This window comes from Ammospiza caudacuta, chromosome 7 (assembly GCF_027887145.1).
Source record: "Ammospiza caudacuta isolate bAmmCau1 chromosome 7, bAmmCau1.pri, whole genome shotgun sequence".
In the NCBI taxonomy this organism is placed as follows: Eukaryota; Metazoa; Chordata; class Aves; order Passeriformes; family Passerellidae; genus Ammospiza; species Ammospiza caudacuta.
Window position 1 is genome coordinate 42707068 of NC_080599.1, and position 24278 is coordinate 42731345.

The 24278-nt window shown below is 41.9% G+C and overlaps 1 protein-coding gene across 2 annotated transcripts in view; it reads right to left on the bottom strand.

Moving 5' to 3' along the window:
• The window catches only part of RAB3B (RAB3B, member RAS oncogene family), a 53322-nt gene that overhangs the window by 20309 nt on the left and 8735 nt on the right, over nt 1-24278 (bottom strand). For both annotated transcript variants that reach the window (XM_058808159.1, XM_058808160.1), the window contains exon 2: nt 22566-22793. In XM_058808159.1, the coding sequence (XP_058664142.1) occupies nt 22566-22793 (228 nt within the window). The remainder of the gene's footprint in view (nt 1-22565; nt 22794-24278) is intronic.

Here is a 24278-nt window from a genome sequence, read left to right on the forward strand (position 1 = left end):
CATCTCTGCTAAGAATATAAAGGAAGACTTTCAGCTAACAACAGCTATTTTGGAGTAGTCCTAAGCATCTTAAAATAGAAGCTTAGAATTGAAGTGCTTTGTCAGCCACAACAGTACAAGTGTGATGATGCTCAGTAATAGCACAAGACAAAGAAAATAATCTTCTACCATTTACCATGATGCTTTCTATTATAACCACACAGATAAGATGTTGAAAGAGAAATTTTGTTGTGCAGCAGCTGCAGGTGGCTCCCAAGGACGCCAGGAAGCACCTCAGGGCAGAAGTGGTTACAGCTGATGCATTTCTAGGTGTGAGGTTCTTTCAAGCACTGTTTTAAGTTCACCCATCCTTGTGGTGATGCTCCTTTCTCTTTTCCATTTGGAAAGAGAGCCATGAGCAAATATTCCTCAACACACACATGTGATGTTTTGCTGTTTTTACTGTTTCATTTTTCCTGGTCAATTTATCACCACCTCCCTTGCTCTTGCTAAGCCCCAAACTGCCTTTGGCCAGTGGACACATCAAGGGCCTGAGTGGCTCAAACCTTCCTGATGCAAGCACGTCTTCATGTTCACCTTTTCAGAAAGACACAGCAAAATGACAGCAGATTTCCCAGCTGAAGAAAACGTGGTGCTGGCATTATAAAAATGCAATATGCTGCTCCATGTCTCCAGGTTCACCTGTCCCCAGCCATGCACAACAGTGGGGCTTTGGTCAGGCTCCCAAGCACAGCCTGCTGCTTTTACTTAACAGGACCACTCAGCTCAGCCCAAATTTGGGGATTGATATAAAATAAGTCCTGAAGAATAAGGTCCTGTCTGCATCCAGTGACGTCATCAAAGAATCCTGCATATGCAGGGTCCCGATTTCTCTCAAATGAGATTAAATGTCTAGATAAGAGGAACACAACACATAGCTTTTTCCATGAGATCTGTTTCTCAAAACACAAACTTCAGCTCAAGGAAAGGAGTCTCTAAAAAAGCTGTTAGTGACAACTCTAAACTGTCTTATTTAAAGCTAATAAAAAGTCTATAAGCAACAGAGACAGCATGAGATCATATTTGTACAGAACACTAAATGTGTACAATGCTTTACAGATCAACAAAAACATGGGGGCATCAGTCTTCATTATATTTAGCAATTTTGTATTAATACAGCTTCATAAAACAGGGAAACTGCACAGCATTACCCCAAGCAAGCAAAGGTCTATCAACCAATCTGTAATTGAAGCAATCACAGTATCGGGCACAATACAAGCACAAGTTCATGCATTATGCTGCTTCCTAAATCACCCAGGCCCTCTGCCAGCAGAAAATTGAAATCAGACTCTCTGGACCCCTGGCTCAGCTCAGCAAAGAGAGCTGATCTACACTCCATTACCTCGCACTTCTGGAAACACTTCCCAGCTTAGGAGTGAATTAGTAGTGTTACACTGGGAAAAACACACACTGAAATATTTATCAAATGAAAGCAGCCTCCCTAGCAAGCAGTAACCTCTGGGCAGACTGTGCTCTGCTTTCATGTGCAGCTGAGTGATGTGTCTGGAGAAGGTGCAACAAGTTGATGTTTGGAGCAGCACAATTTATTTACTGCGACTGAGATAAAGAAAGGGCTCTCAGGACTTTGTTTTTGTCCCACCCCTGCCCAAATCACTTCTCTGGAATGAAAGTGCAAAAGCAAACTTTGGAGGAAAGCGTAAATGAGCAGAATTAGATCTGCCAGTGAGCAAGAGACACTTTCACTAAAGGGGACATCAGCAACAGCATAACTGCTTCAAAACATTATGAAACTACAATTGAATTAAATGCACTTTCTGCCTGCTGCTATTTTGCCTTATTCTGACATCAAAGAATTATAACTCAACACCATTTTGGAGGCTTCAGAGCTGCAGGGGAAGCTTTGGTGTTGGCTGTCTGGAGCTTACCCTGATGCTTTATGCCAGGATTCAGGCAGTGACAGTCTCTGCCCATTCTGCAGAGGAGAGTGATTCCTGCTCCTTCAGGGAGCAGTTGCTGTTTCACTGCTATGCTCATATCACAAACACCACTGTCACAAGAACAGAGTGCAGAGAACAAAATGTATCCCCATTTAAAGCACTAATAAAATTAATACAAAGAACTGAAAGGAAAAAACAAGTCTCTCTTCACATGGCACCAAGGTCTACTTTCTCCATCTATTTTTCCCAATGGAAGTAATTTCCCTTGACCACAGCTTTTCTTTACACCTTCCGAGCCAGCTGAAAAATTATGAAAGCCACAATAATATCCAAAACTGTTCAGATGTGTTCTTTTGCTAGTTCTTCATATGGAGCCTGGAGGGGAAGTGGAAGATTTCATCCCTGTCCTACCAGGACAAACTGAGAGCTCCCATAACTCTCAACCTCAGCCAGGCCTTTTTAGCAAACTGTGTGATAACATCAGAGATCATCTCTTGCCAACATCTCCAGCTGAAAGAAGGGAATCCTAAAATCTAACCCTCAACAAGAAGTCTTTGCAACTTTTAATCAGTTCTTTCTGCCAGTCTTCCTGATGCTTAGTGACTAAAAATTTCCTGGATTCTAGTTGTCTTCATTAAGTAACACAAAAGTAAATATGCAGCAAAGTTTCATCCATGTTATGTACTCTTCCTGGAGTCAAACAGTCAGGCAATAAGTATCAGATGATAGAGAATAAACACTCTGTTCTAATCTCATAGTGTCCTTCCATATCACTAATGATACATCAAATCGCCCTGCATTCATTAGGGCAGTTACATCAACAGGCAGCAAATGTTATATATAAAAATTCTTAGATAAGAACAGGCAACATGTTTACCTCCTTTTAATTAGTGAGCAGGGGAGCTGCAGCCTATCTCCTGAAATGAGATGCAAACATAACCAACCTCCACACAGGCCCCTTCTTTCAAAACATCTTATTGACATGAGCTGCAGGAACCACCTTACATCCACACTGGCTTCAGTGCCACATCCATGCTCTGCTCTTCAGAAAGGGAAGAGGTGGCATTTTAGTGTGGAAAGAAGAAAAATAGCAGATATTCAAAGTGCACCTGGCAAACAGAGAGGTTAATCTCTGTGCCCATGAAAGAAAATGAGAGACATGAAACTAGAAATAGTCTGGGACTTTTCTGGAGGGAATGGATCTGTCATTTCAGGGAAGGAGATTTGAGGAACAAGGGACAAGCTGAAATGAGCCAAAAGAAGAGCAAAATAAGATGATGGGAAGGCTGACTGATCATAAACTGTTGGAAAGATGAGCTGTATTTGGTTAAGCACAACAATCATCCCAGGATGTTACAAGGCTTGTTTCAAAAAAGGCAAAACAAGCAGCTTCCCTGGGCAGGGGACAGGTCTGTTCATCTGTGACAGAGATCAGCAGGTCTTCAGGCAGTCTCTCCTTCAAGCCTGAATGACTCTCTAAATCTGCAATTCCCAAGGTACTCAGACTCTGCAGATGATAAAGTGATATTATCCTTGTCACACAGTGAGACCAAAGAACTCTGGCTGATCTCACTAGGCCTAGGACTTGTACCCATTTCACTATTCAAGTTTTTAAAAGAGGAAAACAGCTCAATTAGTTATTTTGGTAATCAGAGACCTCTACATCTGCTGGTGGGTTGGGGTTTTTTTGGTTGTTGGGGTTTTTACATCATTGTGCAGAGTTTCTTCTGTCACTTCCAGAGGTTTGGCCAAACTCAGCAGCCACAAATTAATGACAAAATCTGGTAAAGCTTAAGACATTCAAAGACAAAGATGCATTTGGTTCATGCAGGCAAGACACCCAGGTGAGGATTTGTTGCTGTGTGACAGAAGTTTCTAGCAGGCAGCAGCATCCTCCTCTTGGAGCTTCTCTATTTGTCAGCTTGCGCCATGATCTGAATGTTGGACAATTACACAGCATGGTAATGCAGATTTTAGTGCACAGGCTGCACTGAGAACTGTATCCACACTCTGAAAAAGCAGAGTTGTCACCACCTCTATATCCACATGGTCACTGAAAAGCTACTTTGCAAACATACTCAGATTCCAGGAAGAACTGATGAAAATAAAATTAATTAAATACTCTAATGAGGAGAGAAACACAATCACAGGCTTCACATTGCGTCCCAATTAGACTGTGCTTAGGTCAGAATTCTCAGGTGTTAATAGGATTGTTAAAACAAAGAAAATGAATAAATGAAGGAAAAAGTCAACTTGGTACAATAGTAAAAATACTTTTAATTAGCATCTTTGCTTTACTGAATGGGATCACAGGGTTTCAAATAGCAGTTTATAACATCAGAGAGTTTGCAAACACATTGTTGCAATAAAAGGGAAAACAAGAAATTCAGAAAGAATGTGCTATATTAACTTGATACTGCCAGGGTAAACAGTTTTACAATCTTGTAAGGAAGATTAGGATCACAAGTTACCAGGACACTATTGTTCCTTCCAGCTTTGTGTTTTCAACACAAAATTGAATACTTAAACACAGACCTGTACCTTCCCTGCTGCAAACTCATTCATCCTCTTGTGTGGGAACCTGCAATAAACCAGCACAGGACTTTTCAGAATTTCTTTGTTCACAGGAGTCACCAACTTGCTATTCATAATTCATTATAGTTCCCACAATCTGAAAATGAAATAATTTCTGGGCACAGTTTTCCAATGTAACTTCAGAGAGAGCATCTGATCCAGGTTTTGCTCCCAGGTCCACTGCTGAAGGAGCTGAGGTTTTTTGGGTTTGTCTGAGCTCAGCTGAGATTAGCAGCTGCTCTTCCATTTCTTCACTTGCTCAGCAGTGACAAACCCTGCCAATCACAGGGCAGGCTCCTGTCACTCCAATGGACAGTGCTGGATGGGCAGCTCAGAAAATGAGGAAAGCTCAGCACAGGGTGCTGAAGCAGGGGAGACAAGGGCACATGCCAAGGCCTTTTAGGAGTCCTGCGGAGTCTTTGTGAGAACATTTCTCTCTTCACTGATCTTTGGCCAGCAAGGATTCTCCTCCCAGTTACATGAACACCTTCCCACTCCATGGATTACTTCTGGCCACTTCCAGTGCCACGGATCCTCTTCTATCCCAACTGTCCTTGCAGAGAAGAGGTGAAGTCTGGGGGCATGTAAGAGACAGGAATCTATAGATATAGCATGACAAAGCCATTCTAGAACTAGTTAGTGTTCTTCTTTAGGAATGAAGAGTTAATATATAAGAGAAAAAGGAGAAAAAAAAATAGAAAAGAAACACCAGCCTGGAGGTAGCTATTCATTCATACTGAAATACAGATTGGAGGTGTTACATTGAAATACAGATTGTTTTGGCCACAAAGAATTAGGTTTGACAGGTTCATATATAGAGTATGGTTCATTTGCCTTTACTGCCCATCTGCTTACCCACCTGAATGAAGACAGGTGTTAACTGACAAGCTATACCTTCCAAATATCCTATAGAAACTGCCTCATGGACACATCAAGGCTGTCACCTGCTACATCCAGGAGGAGATACCACCCTGCTGCTTGACAGGAGCAGTTTAAATACCAGCAAAGCTTTTCCTGATCTTAGAAACTGTGCTCACATCCCATGAACCACTCCTGCACAGCACACAGCAAAGGCAGAAAAGCCAGGTTGTGTCGTTGTGTACCCAAGGAGAACTCTCCACTTAGCAACAGAGCAACATGTCACATATCAGTGGGACTTTGTGCTTCTCAGGGGTGCCATCTCCTCCTCTCACACATCACAGTGCCTGAAGGGGAGAGAACTCCAGAGTCCCAAAGCAGCCTCACTGGCAGTACTGCCAGCTGTGCTGCCAACAGTGCAGCAAGCACTGTGATCACCTTGGAGCTGCTCTGGGACAAAGCAACTGCAGCTCTGACATTTGTGGCACTGTGCTTATCCTACCTGTGAATTTCTTCTCCCTGAGCAGTAGTTTTGTGCCTACACAGAAGGTTTGACCCCACTGCAGAACCTCAGAGCAGGGAGAAAAGAAGCAGAGCTCCCCTCCTCCAACTCAGGTTTAATACAGGAGGCTCCTGTTTACTCAAATAAATGTTATTTATATGGCTCACCTTGGTAGCTGCACAGAGGCAGTGTGATTACTCAAGTCCTGTGTGAGAAACATCATGCAGAGATGGCTGTAAAGCATCCCACTCCTTTTCCTCTCCTGCAGCAGCTGTGTCTATAGTGATTATTTGCATAAGTCACTCAGATCAGTTGCTATCAATTACTATGTGGTGGATTATCATTTAATGTTCTTATATAAATAAGATTTTATAGCTCCTTGATGAAGTGGGTATTTTTGGCTAGGTGGAAATCACTCTGGGGCTTGGATATCAGTCATGTCTGGAGAAGAGCAATGGAGCTGGGGAAGAAGCACAAGTGAGGAGCAGCTGAGGGAGCTGGGGGTGCTCAGCCTGGAGAAAAGGAGACCCAGGAGGACCTTGTCACTCTGTTTCCTGTAAAAAGTGACATAACAAGGGAAAATAACTTCAAGTTGCACAAGCAGAGGTTTAAATTGGATATTGAGAAAAACTTCTTCACTGAAGGGTGGTAAGGCACTGGAACAGGCTGTCCACAGAAGTGGCAGAGTCACCATCCCTGGGTGTACTTAAAAGACAAGTGGATGTGGCACCTGGGCATACGAGTTAGTGGTGGGCTTGGCAGTGCTGGACTCCATCTCAGAGGTAAACAGCTGTAAACAGCTGGACTTCATCTCAGAGGTCTTTTCCAACCTAACCAGCTCTGTGATTCTAAGTCTCCCATAACGAGAGCAACTGACTCTCTATGACAGCTTCATTTACTGACCACTTGGAAAGATTTTTATTCCAATCCATATTCATTAGGGCAGAACAACCAGCTCCACTGCCTTAAGTTGTACATTTAGAGTGATGCACGTTTGATCAGCATTTGCAGGACCCCAATCTACATAAGCTGATGTGACTTTTTGAGAGTGCAGGAGGAATAAATACATCAAGGAAGGTGTTCTGCTTCTTTTCAAAGAGCAGCACTTCATACCTTGGCTGGTTCATACCCACACAAAACAACAGCAAGGTTCCTACCTATAACTGAATGCTCACAAGTAAAAGTATTTAGCCTCAGGTTTGAGATGTTGCATGCAATAATCCACCTTCTCTGAAAATCCTCCACTATGATATTACGATTTTTCTCCCTAAGCAACATGTACACAAACATCTACACTGAACAGGCTCCAGTAAATTGAAAACTAACAAACCAATTTCAAAGACATTGGTCTGAGCTGGTCTCCTAGACCTCACACATCTCTAGTCAACAACCTCCTTCTAGAACTTTTTAGATTCACCTCCTGATCCACAGCAGAAGTTTTGTTGATAAATGGCTTGAGGTTTGTTACAGCTACCAGTATTACCCATTTCCTGATGCAAAAACTTCACCTGTCCTAGCTAGATATATTCAAGCAGTCCTAATTGGTACTGATAGAAGAATGTGTTGTCAAGCTGCAATCAGAATAATGTGTCTCCTCCTGTTCACCACAGAGTAACCACTGAGAAAAATTTCCAAATAGACAACATTTTCTCCCCTACTTTTCATGCATACGATACAAATATGTATCAGCTGTGCCAGAAATTTAAACAATCTTTTAGACATGCTGGATTGTTTCTCATTAGCATATCCTCATGCCAGTAATCAAAATCAATCAACTCAAATCAAATTAGTTCTCCATGTGTTCAGTTAAAATGCATACCATATGCTGGCTGAAATGTATACCAAAGCAAGACTGTGCAGCTGTAGGAAGCTTTTTTCTGCAGCTCCATTTCACAGCAATATTAGGACAATTTCCACTAAAACACCAACATTTAACTATTTTCAACCAGCCTAGTGTAGCTCCAAAGGAGCAATTAAGTGACTTGTTGAAATTAGTCACTAGTGATGCATCACAATACCTGCTGTCTCTGTGGGATCCAATCACAGGTTAAAGGAAGAGTTCAGTCTCTGATCAAACAGGACCTCTGAGAAATCACAATTCACAAGGCACACCCAGAGGCTCAGCTGTGGTACCATTTGCAAGATTTATATGATGGCATTTTGAGTCGTCGCTTACTCCACCTAGTTAAACATCTGGCTGCTGTCAAATTGTCGAGGTATGCTGAGCTGGAAGCACCTGCTTACAACACCAACTACTTCTTAACATCACTGGCATTGCAGGAATGCTTAGGAGCCTTTTGAAGCCACTGCTGAGAGGTTACCCAGGCTGGCTGAGCAGCACCTCCGCAGCACTGCTGAGTTTCTCTGGGCAGGAGTGAGTGAGCACCAAGGGGCTGCAGGAGCCACCACCCCAGTCAGCACCAGGGCTGCCTCCTCATCACTAGATCACCTACTCTGCACTGCAGAGGCACTGGGGGGGCAGCCCTTCAGAGCCCTGGGTCTGGGTTTTACCACACAGTTTAGCTGCAGAACCAACATCAGGTGTGAGATACACACCCTCAGTGTGCTCAGCATCCTGAGGCACCAGGTGAGAGCTAAACACCTCTGCTCAGTCACCCAGTCCTCAGCCTCCCTCCTCCCTCCTCACAAAACCAGCTGTGGTGGGCTCTGAAGCTGCCTGGGAAGGGGACACATAGTCTGTTTTTATATTAAATGCATTACAGTTATTTTAACAGCCCTGTTCTACTCTGACTTCAAACAGCAGGAAACCTTAGCCTGCCTCTCCACCCTCCTTACCAGAAGCCTCGATTTGTACTTGATGAGATGACTTGTTTTTCTCTCAGCTGATCACTGTCATATGCCTAACCAAATGTGTCAAGCAAAGTATTAGAGGGGATTCATAAATGCTAAACCTCTAAGAGGCTTAGGAGTGAGAAACATAATCGAGTGTCACTGCTGGAGGCAGAAGAGTTGTTTAGGAATTCTGATAAGCATCAATTCAGCAGATACTAATTTTTATGCTGGTTAATCAGAAACAGGAAGCTTCAGGAAATAGAAATGCTTCACTGTCTCTAGCTCATTCACCATGGGGTAGAGGAACCACCATGGGGTAAAGAAATCACCATGCCAGCTCAGATTAGCAGCTGAAGTGTTTCAGCATCCTGTCCTGAACAGTGGAAGCTTCTGATCTAAACAGCAATCTGAAATGGATGTTTCTGCAATAGATATAAAATCACAGAGAAGTATAATTATGAAAATGTAACAGGGGAAACACTTTCCTAACTTAGAAGGCAATCTGCAATACATCAGCTTGTGGTGGACAACCTTTGCATTACCAAAATATTCCTATAACTGAAACACTAAAACCTCTCATCCTCCTCCACTCAGAATCAGGCAAATTCCCAAGACCCTTTTTTAACCCTCACAGACTCTCAATTTAAAACTTTTTTTTAACCCTACAGGTGTAATTTAAAGAACCTCATCCCTCAGAGGTCCCTTGCTCACTGATGAAATTGTACACTGTGAATTCCAGATGATCTCTGACCATTTTTGGGCAGAAGCCTTAGAATTCTACTGTCAGCACATACCTCAGACATGTTATCTCCTATCTTGGTGGCTGATACCTTTTCAACCACATTATTTCCCACCACTGCCTACTTCTTCCTTTCAGTGGTGACCAAGGAGTTATGGTAGAAAAATGACTGCAAATTGATGGAGTTTGGTCCCCCTTTCAGAAGGAGCCTGTGACTGAACCCTGAGCCTTGAGACAGGCTCACTCTGGTGTCCCCTGAGCTGGCAGCAGCACCAACCCATGGAGCTGCTCTCCTTTGTTATTTCTATTCCCAGAACAGTGTGCACATTCTTCAAGAGCCAGAACTTCTTTCCCTGCACTCTCCTCAGCATCAAAGCAAAAGCATATTTTGCACTGAGTACCCAGCCAGACAGTCCCACTTCATTACCTTCCTGCTGAGCTCCTGCTGGCTACCTGCAGGTAAATCCAGCCTGTATTTAATCTCTAAACTTGAAGGGATATTTCTTGTTTATTTTCATGCTGGCCTTGACTGCAATATTTCATACCCAGATACCTGCTGTGCCACCAGTCTGAAAACTGACTTCCCACAGAAATCTGTCAAAAGTTTTTCACAGCATCAGGAAGGCACCTGAGCACAGCAATACAGATACCTGGTGGAGGCATTTCCTCTGCTGCCCTGATCCAGTTAAGCAGCAATTACATTACCTTGCTCCTTCAATACCTCTGGGCTCACTTCACTTCACTCAATTCTCTGAACCTGGCACTATTGTACATGCTGCTGTAAGATCCTCTCCAAAAGACAGCTTGCTTTGAATAAGGGCTAAACATCTTTATCTCCTATTTCACCACTGGAAACACACCTTTGGTCAAAACACATCTAGAGTCAGAGTGACCACTGCAGCACTAATAATTAACAACTGGATGCAGGCTTCCAGGGAACCATCTGAATGGAGGTAGGATAAAGAAGTCAACAAGCACATCAGTTATCTGTCAGTTTTGAACTGCTGCACTCATTAAAGGCAAAACATGCCCACACATAAAAACAGTCTGCACTGATAAGCTAGCAACAAATAACTTCCCTGTAGTTTCCACAGAACAAGCATCCCTTTCCTTTAGTAATTTCTTGCACTCTTCTCACTGCACCTATAGGAAGTTTCAATAGTATCATCACATCAATATGGATATGCAATCTGCATGCATTTAACTTCAAAAACAGTATTACTAGCAGCTTTCTGCAAGATAAATGTTTCATGTTATCAAAATAATTCATAAGACATATTGACTTTCATGACTCCTTGCTACTTTCAAAATTCTGCTCTCTGCCAGAGACAATCAAGAAAAATCTCAGAACTAGGTTCATCACAGCCTTCTGTTCATCAGAAAACCCCATACTTTGCAATGTCACTTTGAAGGAGGAATTCTGCAGAAGCAGAGCTGGAAAACTGAATTATATTACAAGCTGAAAAAGCAGAAAGCATGCTGCCATTCTTTTTAGTCACTTCCAAGCAATTTTGTTTGAATCTGCTGAAGGCAAATTTCAGCATAAAGTATGAAAGCTCAAGATCATCTAGTTACTGAGATGAATGCCTGCTAAGTCTTCAGTTGGGACTATCGCCTTAATTTATAAAAACACAATTTCTCCTCCAACAACAGAATTAGCATAAGTGTGCTTACAGTCCTGCTCACAGGATCTGCCAGCCATATCTTGTTTCTTATTTCTATCTGAGATTGACGTCAGCAGCATTCACAACCTTTTGAGAACTCATTCTCCAGTTTGTACTTAATTTGATGTCTCAGAACATTTATATGACTCACAAAATTTGCTGTTTGCAGCTTCAGGGCACAAAGACAGAAAGAAATCCAAAGGGAAAAAAAAAAAGATTGCATTTAGTGTAGTAAAATAATAGTAAGGAAGAGGAGACAGATAAAATATAGTCAGGTATTTTTGCAATTGCTATTTTTGGCAATGGTTATTTAGTAAAGGAAGAACAATTTTCCCTTTCATTACTCAATAAAACAAAGAAACACAATTTTCTGTTCCATTCATTACTCAGAGTGAACGAAGAGATCAATCATAAGAGCAAAGCTAAACTTACAGGATTTTATAGCTGCCTGTGGGAGTTGAGTGACACTTTGGGACTGCCAAAGCCGAGAACCAAAGCACCGAGATTCCCAAGAGAGGAGACTGTGGGATCTCAGCACCTCAGGACTGATGTGCAGAGGGACCAAGACCACCCTTGGGGGGCTCGGGAGTCCTGGAACGTTGCCAGAAGTGTCTGGTGGCTGGACTTTGATCCGACACAGGAGACAACACCTGTATGAGGATGGGAGGATTTCACTGGGTGTATGGTGAAGGGATAAGTTAATTAGAGTGTAAGACACAGGGTTTAGGATTTTGGTACAGGGGGGTCTAAAGAAGTAAGATGGAGGAATTGGGGCGTGTCCTGTTCTTCTTCTTCTTCTTCTTAGCCTCCATCTTCTGTGGTGATGGTGGCACTTTGGGATTGGTTATTACTAGAAGTGCACCGGTTAATAAGGGTAAAAGGTATTGGGGAAAAATTATAAATATTGTATACATAACTTTGAGTATAAAGATAAGTGACCGCCCTGGGGGCTCGCAGTGTGCCCATGGCTGGCTTGCTGTGCAGACCTCTGTCGGGCTGAAAGAAAATCTTTTAGATAAACAATTAATAAACACCGAGACCGAGACAAGATCAGAAGTCTCTCCTCGTCCTTTGAAGCGCCGGGCTCTTCAAGGCCATCCCTGGGCCTTTCCAGGCCACCTAAACAGCCGAGAAACCGACCGAGACTTCTCTACACAGGACACACTCATGACTCTGGAAGAGAGCCTCTCGGGGGTCAGAAAGCCCTGCTAGAAACTGCTCCAATTCAAATTCAAATCCAAAGGGCCACCTGTGTTGGGCAGAACTGTAAAACTCAGGAAGAGCTCATTTTTTTAGGAGTAGGAAGTAATCACTGGTGTCAGTACAGATTTCATTCCTGAAAACCCCTGATCCTTCTTCTGCACAGACACAGGTGGTCCACATCCTCTAGATGAAGGGAGGACACAAATTTATTTGGGGAGCTGGATTCCTGAGTGCCCCCCACAGGGAGACAACTACTGCAAAGCTTCCATTCTCTCAGCTGAGGGGCTCTAGCTCCAAACCTGGGTCTTTGCCAGATCCTTCTCAGTGAAAAAATGAACTATTTTCTGTTCTGAAGAGAGAACACTGGTTATAAGAATCCCTCAAGCCTTGACACACTATCAAACTAATACTCTTTTTGTTATTAATCAAGAATTTAATAGATGAGATCCTAATGTGTCTTGGGAATCTTTTCATTTAAAAAATGAAGATCCAGTGAGTCATGGCTGCAAAAGTCACTCAGCATTTCCCTTTGAGAGATTATTTTGAACAAGTACTTTATTGAGCAGACAGATTTTAGCAGAACACAGCAGACTCACCTGTGGCATGAGGGCAATTAAGCCTTTATAAATTTTTTTTTAATATCTGTAAAATAAGTAGACAAGAAGTGAAAGATCTCCTACTTCTCCCATTTCCTGGTAACAGTCCCAGAGTAGTTACCAAATCTGATAACCTGTATTTCTTCTCAGCCTCTTTCACAAAAAATATAGTAAGAAAATAAATCAATGCTACAATTTTTCTTGGCCACATAGGCTATAGCTTAAAAAAGCAAGGAGGAGAGAAAAGATAAAGAGGGCTACTGCATGGATTCTGACATTATAACCAACTAAACAAATACCACCTCTTCACTGCCTTTGTATTAGCTGATAAAAAGCAGTTTGGTTTTGTATTGGGTTTTTGGTTTGGTTTTTTTTGAAGTATGTATTTTTTTAATCAAACTCACTGCAGTGTCTCTCACAGCTATAGGGCAATCCAACATTACTTGGGGGATGCATTCTCAGGCAGAATAAACAGCTGCCATTCCAGGGACTTGAAAGCCCTGAAGATTCCAGCTGGAGTAAAAGGGATGCATATGTTTGATACTTTCAGGACCAGAGTGAATAAACACCTTGCATGCAGTGAATGGAAAATAAAGCTATTCATTTCCTTCTGTTTGAGCACTGGGGTTTGTAAATGCTAAGGCAGGTGGCTACTTTGCCATCACTTAGCAACATCAGGCTTTGACACACAACTGCTTCCTGGTCTGCCAGCCAGGTGGGCAAGGGAGCATTCCCAAAGCCCCTGCTGCAGATGGGAGAACTGACAAATCACTTTGAGCTGATGTTGCACTGACACAAAGGTGCTGCTGTGTCCAACTTTCAGCCAGATTCAGCAAGTTCCACTCACTCAGGTGAAATTTCCTGTTAAAGCAGTAAATATCCTGTAGACCAAGACCACTTCCAGACTTAGGTGAAAGATTACTGAAATAAAAGGTTTGCTATGACAATGGTGTATTTTTACTGAATTTGTTCCCTTTAGATTTCTTGCAGTCTCTTGAACACTAGGTAGCTCCTATACATATTTATATCAGAATTTTAGCAGAAAAACTGAAGTAATTTCAAACATTTCCAAGACCTCAGAATGATGGCCACAGCTTTGAACATGCTACTGTGGCATGTGCAACTCAGAACAGTAGAAAGTACATCACAGAGGAGGACTTTATGCAGATTCTTCCCTTGCAAGAGTTTGCTTTTCCCTAAAATCATTAACCAGTGAGACTGGAAGGAAATTACTAATCTTACACTTCCAATTCCCCAAAAATTCAAGAGGGACTAAGCAGTTCTCACAGATTTACCTCATTTAATATCTTGGCAGTAGGGACTCTTGTTGCATGCTGTTTTCAATATGAAGGTCATTCTTCTAAAAGAGAAGATCATTTTAGCTGGGTTAAGGCACCTTAAACAGGTATGGGTTTGCAGCAGTTGCATAATTATACCACAGCAGTCAGAATGAGCATCAGTACAGGAACACTGCTCAGCTGAAGCTCTGAGTTCCCATAATCAGCCAAACCATTCAAGTCCCTTTTGTGCTTTGCTCTCACACTGAGGAAAACAACCTAGAGAAGGGGTTTGGTGAGGAAGGATGTATAAAAACCAGCTGAAGAGATTTGCCAAATATAAATCCACTTCCATCTCAGGAAGCTCAGACACCAGCCACTCCCAGGAGGGCTGGAATCCACCTGGAGTTCACACAGACACTTCTGCAACAGCAATTCCACCCCTCCAGCCCCTCTGGGATTGCTGCTCAGGACCACTCCTTGCTGCTTTTAAGCCAGCATTTCCAGCACTGCTCCTTGGTGCTGTTCTGCACTGTAATTCATGTATTCATTACAGGCACTGGGGTTTTTCTTGTCATGGTCCTGCTTTGGTTCTACACAAGTTTTGCCCCAGTTTTCACTGCACTCTCTTGCTCCCTTCAGACACATCAGCACTGCACAGTGGAGTTGTCTGCACAGGACTCCAGAGGTGGAGGGGCACAGCAGAGCCAGCTGAAGCTGTGTTTTAGCTAAGCCAGGCTTGCTGCAAGCCCCATCATGCTGCACTGAGCACAACCTTCCTTCTTTCAGAAAACTTCACTACACTGCACTCACAGTACCAGCCCTCACAGTGCTGGTGGTTCTACAACCCAGTGAGGGCCAGGAGAGGGTAACAGAGGCATAGAAGTTATCATGGTCCATCACTCCACTCTTGTACATGAAAGACTTGAAAAATGCATTCCTTAATTATCCTTGCTTGCTGTAAATTTCCAGTGTTACTATTCCATATAATTAAGTGATGCACCTGTGTGCTTTATCACAGTCAAGAGTATTTCTTCTCTAAAAAGCAAACAAGAATTCCTCACTTTTCCCCAGCTCTACTTGCTCACTCTTAGATACAACTCCACAATTTTAAATGTTGTTATGACAGTACTCTGCAAGAATTCACCTTGCAGTTAGTGCAAAAGTGCTTACAAAGGTGCCCTCTAACCTCTCCAAGAGCAAGTCAGGGTGCACAACACAAAGAGGAAACAATGGGAAAAGTAGCCCAGCCTTACAGAAATGTGTACAGCATGAAGTCAAACTGCAGAGCAAGAAAGCAATTTAGCACTTGGTGGTAATTCCAATGAAAACACATTTTTTAGTCTTTTAGAGTTTAAAAAAAATCCAAAACACATTTGATGGGAGTTATTTCTCTTTCTTCCCTCAAAAGAAAAGACTTGCAGTCCTTGGTAAAGGACTTCACCTGGACTTCTCAAAGCTGACTCATGCCAGTCTAGCACAATTTGGCACTTGGAGCACTCCTTTGACAACTGGGCAGGCTTGGTGCCCGCTGGCAGGCAGCGGAGCAGGATCCAGTTTCCATGGCACTGAACACGCAGCAGCTTCACAACCGCCACGGAGGCAGCGCCGACCCAGGGACGCGCCGAGGGGAAGCAGCAGGTGAGCCTTGGAATAAGCACAGGCAAAAGCCAAACCAGCAGTAGGGTGAGTGCTCTGCCTCGTAAACATCCCTGCACAGCTCCCCTGCATGGTGTGCTTTACTGCTCTGGCTGCAAGGAAAGCAGAGGGACAGTAAAAGCTGGCAGCACCAGCAGCATCTGTGCACACACGGATCCTCAGCCGCCGCTCTCTCGCCGTGGCTTCACCCTCCAGCACTGCTGCAGATGTCTGGGTGAGTTTGTCAGAGAGACAAAGCAGCCAGAATCTGGCTGAGAAAATACCACCATCGAGCCTTCTTTGGGTAGTACACAAAGTTCAATCACTTCAGTCATAGATCACATGAAGGTACTTGAGTTAATGAAGCACAGCAGCTCATAACGCAGTGTTTATCTGCTGCACTTACACCTGCTCCCCTCAAGTTTCAAACACTCCTGCCACCTCCTGTTTCAGCTCCTGACACAAATTAGTAGTGAAGCAGTGAGTATTTGTTTAGCAGAGAAATGGATGCAAAGCAGAACTGGCAATACTGGAGGAATTTTCAAGCAAGATGCAAGTGCACAACAGAAGTACAGGGTGCCATGAGCTGAGCAGGACACTTGGGACTGGCAGCTGCATTCTGATGGAGGAACATCTCAGCAATGCTGCAAACCCAGACTGTGGCAGAAGCAGAGGAGGACACACTGGGATGCTTAGGGTACACTTTTGGGCTGCAGTGGAGTGACCCAGCCATAAAATGCAAGGTGCTAAGCTGCTACTGGGAAGATACATCTTACCCCAAACGGGATTTATGTTTCCTACTTTGTCACTCTCATTATTTCCTGGGCAGCCAAAACAGCTCACCAGAAATGTGAGTTGAGATCAGTGTCACCTGGTAAACATTACATTGCTCTGCAGATGGGAGAACCTAACCAGCAAACCATAAACTTCCCAGTTCTCCACACTACAGGAATGTGCTGCTTTTTTGTCCAGTTTCTGGTGCTTCTCACAAATGTTTCCTTCTGTCTGCAGAGTCCAATGCCTCCAGTGCAACAGAACACAGAAAATTAGTGCTTATCTCTGGGAGCTCAGTTCATGCTGTTTAATCAATCAGGATGATGTTGAACAGCTGGACAACAGAAAACAAATCACAAAGTACATGCTGCTAAATTCCTAGGTACTCCAGCTGTGCTACAGGGTACAATTTCTCACCCCTGAAAAACATTTCTGGGGGTTTGGATTCCCTTTTTTGAGTTCTAAAATCAGTCAGGTACTCCAGTGTTGCATAAACATGGCACTGCAGTAGACAATACAATTCATGAAAGTTATAAATGTGAGTAAGCACAGTAGTTGTATTTTCTCATCTGACCAAATGTGACACACTAAGTACAAGCTCACTTGAGACAAACACTGTGAGAACTCAAATTTCACCCCCTGTGTTATCTCATAACTGATCACCCAGCATATTTAAATATAGAATATACCCAGTCATTATGCAGAAGATAAAATTGTGAAAGAAAATCATAATAAGGGTGATTCTGATGAGACAAGGACAACAGGAAAGGGTTTCAAGGCACGTGAGTCTCAGACCTTATATAAAATTACTTCAAAATATCTATTCTGAATTTCTGGTAAAAAAGCATTAAATGCAAAACGTTAGAAGGCTGGCAATTAATTTGTGCTCTCAAAGCTTAACTGCCTCACCTCATCAAGTAAATAATTTCCCTTGAAATTTCCCATGTACAGCTTTCACCCTACTGAACAAACAGTCAGCATTGGTCCATTTTCTCTAGGAAAGGTCCAAACCTTTGAACTACCAACAGCTCTTTATCAACAAACACACACTCGACACTGCCCCTGGATACAGCCTGGTACCTCTGAATGTGTCTCATTTCACTGAAATGTACAAAGCAAGGCCTCCAAGGGCACAGCAACTCTGCAAAGATGGAGCACAGAGAGAGATACTACACCTGCAGTGAGAGCAAATCCAGTATTGTCAGCAGGGATGGATGCAGTGGTATCAGAGCTTAGACTGAAGTTGAACTTGGCCTTCACTGTAATGCAGTGTTCTAATGAGATAACAATGAGATTGAGGTGATTAACTATAAACAGAAATAAACCCTCCATGTCAACTGTCTGACTGCAAACACAGCAATGTCCTGCTCAGCAAGCTTAGGCTGTTCAATAATTCAACAGTGAGTTGGGTAACTGACCCATCAGTCATTTTGTCTTATTTGTCAAGGGTCTTATTTGTCAAGTTTTTATTTCTCTCCTTTGGATCACCCTTGCAACTCTAATCTTAAAGCCATTCAGAGTGGCATGAGCACCAAGTTCTTCTCAAAGCAGAAGTATTATTACTTGAGATATAACCAAGACCTTGGAATTGAATTACAGACACTGTTACTGCATCTCTTCTCCAGTCAAATGTTCTGCATTGTATTTTAGCATGAGAAGCAGTGCTTTACATCCACTCACCCACAATGATTTCCATTCCTGGGACCCAGTAAGTCCTTAATGCTGCAAATAAAATGTAATCCTTGACTCCCTTACAAGGATCAACCTGATCTTTTCACTATCATGAATTTCTCCATTTTAGTTCTTCATCTAAACAGCAAATCAGAGGATTTCACAACAACTGTGAGTCCATAAAAGCAGAATCAGGCCCATTAGTGCTTTAGAGACACCCATCACTATCACATCTATACATTTAATTACTGAACCTTATTATCCCTTTTTATAGAAACAAGTTTTGTGCAAGCATTCAAGCCTAAAGTCAGTGCTTGCAAGGAACTTAGCAAAACCATGACAGGAATAGGATGCCTTGGGAATAGATGATTCTCTCATCTGAAATGCATAATTAGCTTTTGGTTAAGTGCGCAATTAACATTAAAATTTACAATCAAATATGATGGTGTTCTAATTTTACTTCCTGAAACTGGATAAAAAAAAAAAAAAAAAGGAAAAAAAAAAAGGAACTCAGTTGCCAGTGTTACTGCTTTGAATCCCTTCCCTACGAGGCGAGCTGCACAAGATGATCCTGTCATCCAGGCAATGTCTGATACAAAAAGCTGTTAAAAACACTGTGTATTGTATTTGCCTTCTGGACAGCCACACAGCAGGGGGCTTATTTTGCTTTATACTTTTCTGTTTTGTAGTGGTAACTGCCACTCAGTATAATTAGCAGTTGTCATATTTCTGATTTAAAAATCCGAAAAACCCAGAGCAATGTTGCTTTGTGCCCTCTCCCCAGCTGTGCCTGAGAGCTGTAACACGTGCTTCAGACATCCACTAAAGCTAATCTCACACCCCAACAGGTTTCAGCAGCTAAGCCACAGAGACATTTTTGTTAATGAGAAGAAAAAACCTTCATCCTAGCAGTTTAATTCTGATAAACAGCTCCTTAAAAGAAAAATCTTACTGCAGTCTAAATATGCTGCCTCTGTCTGAGCATCACAGCCTTTCTGCCTTTTAACCTGAAGTTAAATTTAATCTCTGTTGCTTTTTACAAAGGGAGTGAAAGCAGTTTCAACTGTAACATCAGCTGCCAAATCCTGTATTTAGTTATGTTTATAATTAATCACATCAATGTTGAGAGTCCTTTGTGTAAGGTTCTGCACAAAAACACAATGGAAATGTAATCAAATTCCTCACACAAAGTGTGTATTGGGTGTTTGGGGCTGAACCCTGCCAGTGATTTTCTATCAGTTAATTTATGATACTGTGCAAAGAGTTCATGCAATGAACCCAGCCTGGGCCAGCACAAGGACCAGAGGCTGCCCCCCAGCAGCTCCCCTTGAGGCCACGTTGCTCAGGAGCTCTGCTGTCATTTTCACCACCATTAGTCCCCACCAGCAATAGCCACACAAATGCACAGAAGGCAGAAAAAGAAATCTCACCTTGCTCTTACCTAAAACTGAAATCACTTTTATTCATTCACCCTGCCTCCATGTGGATCTGGACAAAGTGGCCCTCTCTAGCTGCTAGGCAACCTGAACTCTGCATTAAGTATTAACTGTCTGCATTTGCTAAGAATATAATAATGTTGCCTTTGAGATTTATTTATAATAAAAAACATACCTAGCTGAAAATATAATAGTTTTCCTCCAGTAAACAGTAATTAGCAACTCTGGGAATACAAAATTCATCAAGAAATGCAGAGAGATATTATAAGTTGGCTCCTTATAACCCAATCATAAGGAAGATGCTTTATATAAAAGTATTATTACAGATGGCAGTGGCATAAAAAAAACCTAATCAAAAATTATATTTATGTAGATATGTAAATATCTATATAATATATGAATATATTTATGTAGTAACGGTTTTTAATTAGATATTAAATTACTAAGTCTCATCCAACTACAAAACAAATGTTCTCAATAAAGTTAACTTATTCTATTAGCACAACACTACCATTTCTAAACAAGATAGAAAATATTTGAAATTAAAACACAGTCAACTGATCTTGGAGTTCTTCAAAGAAAGGGGAAAAAAGGCAACAAAAATTATTTCATAAACCCCTCTCTGAACCATTTTACTGTTTCCATATGCAGCAGCAGTGCTGTCATTCTACCTTAAAAACATCATGAATATCTCTGCTATGTCCTGTTCCTCTCAAGCTAGAGAAATATTCCTTTCAAGTCTTTTCAAAGCAGATCATTTCCCAGACTGCTTAGTCACAGCACAACTGATTATTAAAATATCAATTTGGGTGACGGAGGCATTAGCGTCAACAAAGCAAGAGGCCCACGAATGACACCACAATCAAACAGAGGAGCATTCTTCTGATCATTCCATGCGACAGCCTGTCAAACCCTGATTCACAAAATACAGACTCCCTCAAACTCAGCACAAACACAAAGACAAGACCTTTGGCTTTAAAATGCTCATCAACTTGTGCTGGAGAAACAAAACCAGGAGTCAGGCCAGAGGCATTTACAGGCACAGCTGTCAGCCTTTACGTGCACCTGCTCGGCCCTTGAGGCAGCACGAATTTTTCAGACAACACAAGAATTTGGGTCTTGCACCCAAATTCTGCTCTTCTGTTCAACACAGGCAACAGGCAGTGTAAAGGAAGTCCCACTGATGGTGGATCCCTCTGGATGACAGCACAGCAGCAGTAACTCCCCTCTCACCTGGAGATTGCAGAGCACAGAACAAGGTTATTTGGCACAGCCCTTGGGCACCTCCAGTGTGTCACAGCTGCGCTCACTTCAGAGCTCCACAAGCACCCCTGAACTGAAAAAACCCAGGGTCTATGGAGAAGAGAACACCACAGGTTCCTAGAAGTGCTTTTCTCTGGGTTTTAGAAAAATATTTGAAGTGGTTAAGTCAAACACTTGTACCTTCTCCTTCACTTATTTTCACATTAAATCTGATTCAGATAAGGCTTAATGCCAGGCTTAGGGAGAAATAATTTGAAAAAATGTCAACATAACTGGAAAATTGTAAGTCAGAGCAAAGGGCTTAATGGAGCCACAGAGTCCCACACTCCTAGAAACTCAACAGCAGCTATAAATACTTTAAAAAACCAATTGTATGAAAACTCTTTCTTCCCACACATAGGAACCCACAGTTTTGGAATGCCAATGGACCCCACTATTACTTCATGTACGCTGGAGAACACATTGAATGGCAAATATAATCTCAGGACAGGCACGGCACAAACATGTTTAAATGCTGTGGCTTTGATAGAGGCACACAGTGGTTTTGTTAAGGTCCTTGAATCATGACTCATGTCAGGGATCCATGCAAAAAAAGAAAAGAACAGAACACAAGTTACTCTGGAAACTGTCCAACACTTAGGTGTACCTTTTATTAAAAATAAATGTTAAATCAACAGTGTTGTTGGTAACTCCAATATTACAGGTCCTGTGGACTGCACCCTCTGAAGAATTCATCTGACATCTCTTTTCAAAAGAAGTTTAAGGTTATTAAAGCCCTTTTTGCCCAGAAGCCCTCTAACAGATTTAATTAAGATTATTGCTTAATTCACTTTAATCACAATGTCTTTGAAAAAACTCTAATATTTTATGATGTTTTCTGTCTCGCTTCTACACAAATTCTTAGAAAATTTCACGTTCCAAAATTCACAAAGGCCAACTAAATGGAAATCATCTTTAGTTGCTTATAGAGCCTGAAGTAAAAACATTTTTATTGCCAAAACCCTAAATTAATTAAATCAATTTCACATCAGGTGACCTACCTTAGTTTCAATGTCAGGATTTTACAACATGAAAAGGATCTTTTATTATATAATTTGTTTTACATTGTACCCAGCAACACAGAAATAAAATGAATCATGTAGTTGTAGTACAAAAAAAAAGCACGTCATTTTAGATTCTCACTACTCAAGATCATCACAATAAATAGAAAACCCAGATGTGATTACTGTAATTTGACATTTAAATGCAATTATTAAAGATTTACAAATCAGGTGTGTGTAGAGCAATTAGAAGATTAAGCTCTTAGATGGGGCAGAAATTGGGTGAAAATGGGCTGCTGAGCAGGTACATGAGTTACAGGAAGATACAAATATCTCATGTAGAGGCCATAAAATGATAGTATGAGCTGTGTGTAGAGTTCACTCAAACGCAGAGCAGCTCCTTAAACCACATTAGGAGAGAGACAGACACAAAGAGAACTCCCTCAGTTTACTGCAGGGACACAAAGGCCCAGCCACACACAACTTATGAACAACTAAAATCTACACCAACCCAAAAACCCACTTCCAAACAAGCCACATTTTACCATCACAGCTCTGCTGGGATTAATATAAAGCATCTTTGAAAGTGCTGGCACTTACCCAGATCTGCAGCTTCACCCTCTTGTCATTCCTGTAAACTGTTTTCACCTTGAAGTCGATCCCCACCGTGCTCACAAAGGCTGGAGTGAAGGTGTCGTCGGCGTATCTGAAGAGGAAGGATGTTTTACCCACACTGCTGTTGCCAATGATCAGGAGCTTGAACATGTAATCAAAATTTTGGTCTGAAGTATCCTTCTGCCTGAATCTGGCATCTGTTACTGAAGCCATCTAAGAAAATGACAAACGTGGGAAAAGAACAGATTTAAGAGCAGTTCAGCATTTGTATTCCTTAACTGTGTGCCATATGTTTGGGTTATCTCTCCACTTTCTAATGTCAAAACCACCATATCTGCTGACTAAAGAGGAGTACACTTTGAAATCTTCTTTTAAATTCTGGCTTTAATCCTGTTTAGTGTTCATTCGTGCTGGTAAGACTTCCAAACCCAAGAAATACACCTGTTGCACTGCTTTGTATTTAACAGAATAACAGATGGCCACTGCAGATTGTTCAAATTCTCATGGGGAAACAGCATTCTTTACTCCAGTGGCAGGGTGCCACTGCTGTTGCTCCAATAAACCGCAACCAAGAACTAAAATCTTTGACAGTGCATCCAACCATGCAACTCATCAAGCAGCCTCCAAGGTAAATAAACCTAAATAATTGGTTTTACTACTTCTATAGAAGATCCACACTTCTAGTGCATGCAACACCACCATTTTATCCTTACAAATATTCTCTCCCTAAACATTTACAGAAGAAAAACAAAAGGAAATAGGAAAATATGAAAAAAAACAGGAATTTCAGCTGGAAACTTCGAATCCATCCAACACCTATCTACTCTTAAGACTGCAATTGGAATAAAGACTGTATAAAACGTGAGGGCTCAGTGGTGGTGCAGACAGCATTTGGAATGGATAAATTATCCCTTTTAGATTCAGAAACAAAAAAACAACAGCAGAATACGAATCATTAAGGGCCATGAGCAGCCCTGAATGCTCCAATGTGTGCAGCTGAGACAGCTGGTGGGAAGAGGTAAGACTCTGACTTTTCACCTCTGGTTGTACAGAACACAACCACACAAACCAAATCACTACAGAGGAGGAAACAGAAACTTCACCTTTTAACAGATATACCACACTTTTAATCTCTCCTGCTGTTTGAAACTACCACACATCAAATAAGCAAAGGTCTTGGCTCCTTATAACAAGTTATAGGTTTGCAAATTGGGGCAATGACAGCACAAGTTTAATTAGCAGCTACTTATGCAAAGCAGGGCCTGGGCTACTCGTGTGCAGTCAGAAGGCACTAAGCAGTGACAGAAGCCTCCTTCACCCAGCATCCACAGAAGTTAACTTCCTCCTCAACTCAAATTCACAGGCACCTTTGGGAACAAAACTCACTCCAATATCTACTCTCAGCATGTGCCCAAATGCCTCCCTTCTTAGCAGGTCTCACCTTCACCCATTCACTGAAAAAAACCAGCAACAACAACACCACCACCCCACAAACCCCAACAAAACTAAAAAAACAACTCAAAATTCACAACTCTAAACCAAAATGCTATCCCCCAAGGCAGTTTAAATAGGGATGATAACTTCACTTAAATTTCCAGCAGAGGGGAAAGAAACCAAAAGCAACCCAGTTTAAACTTCAGTGCAATGTGCACAATGGTTTATCTCAGATTAAACATATGCAACCTTCTCACACAGAAA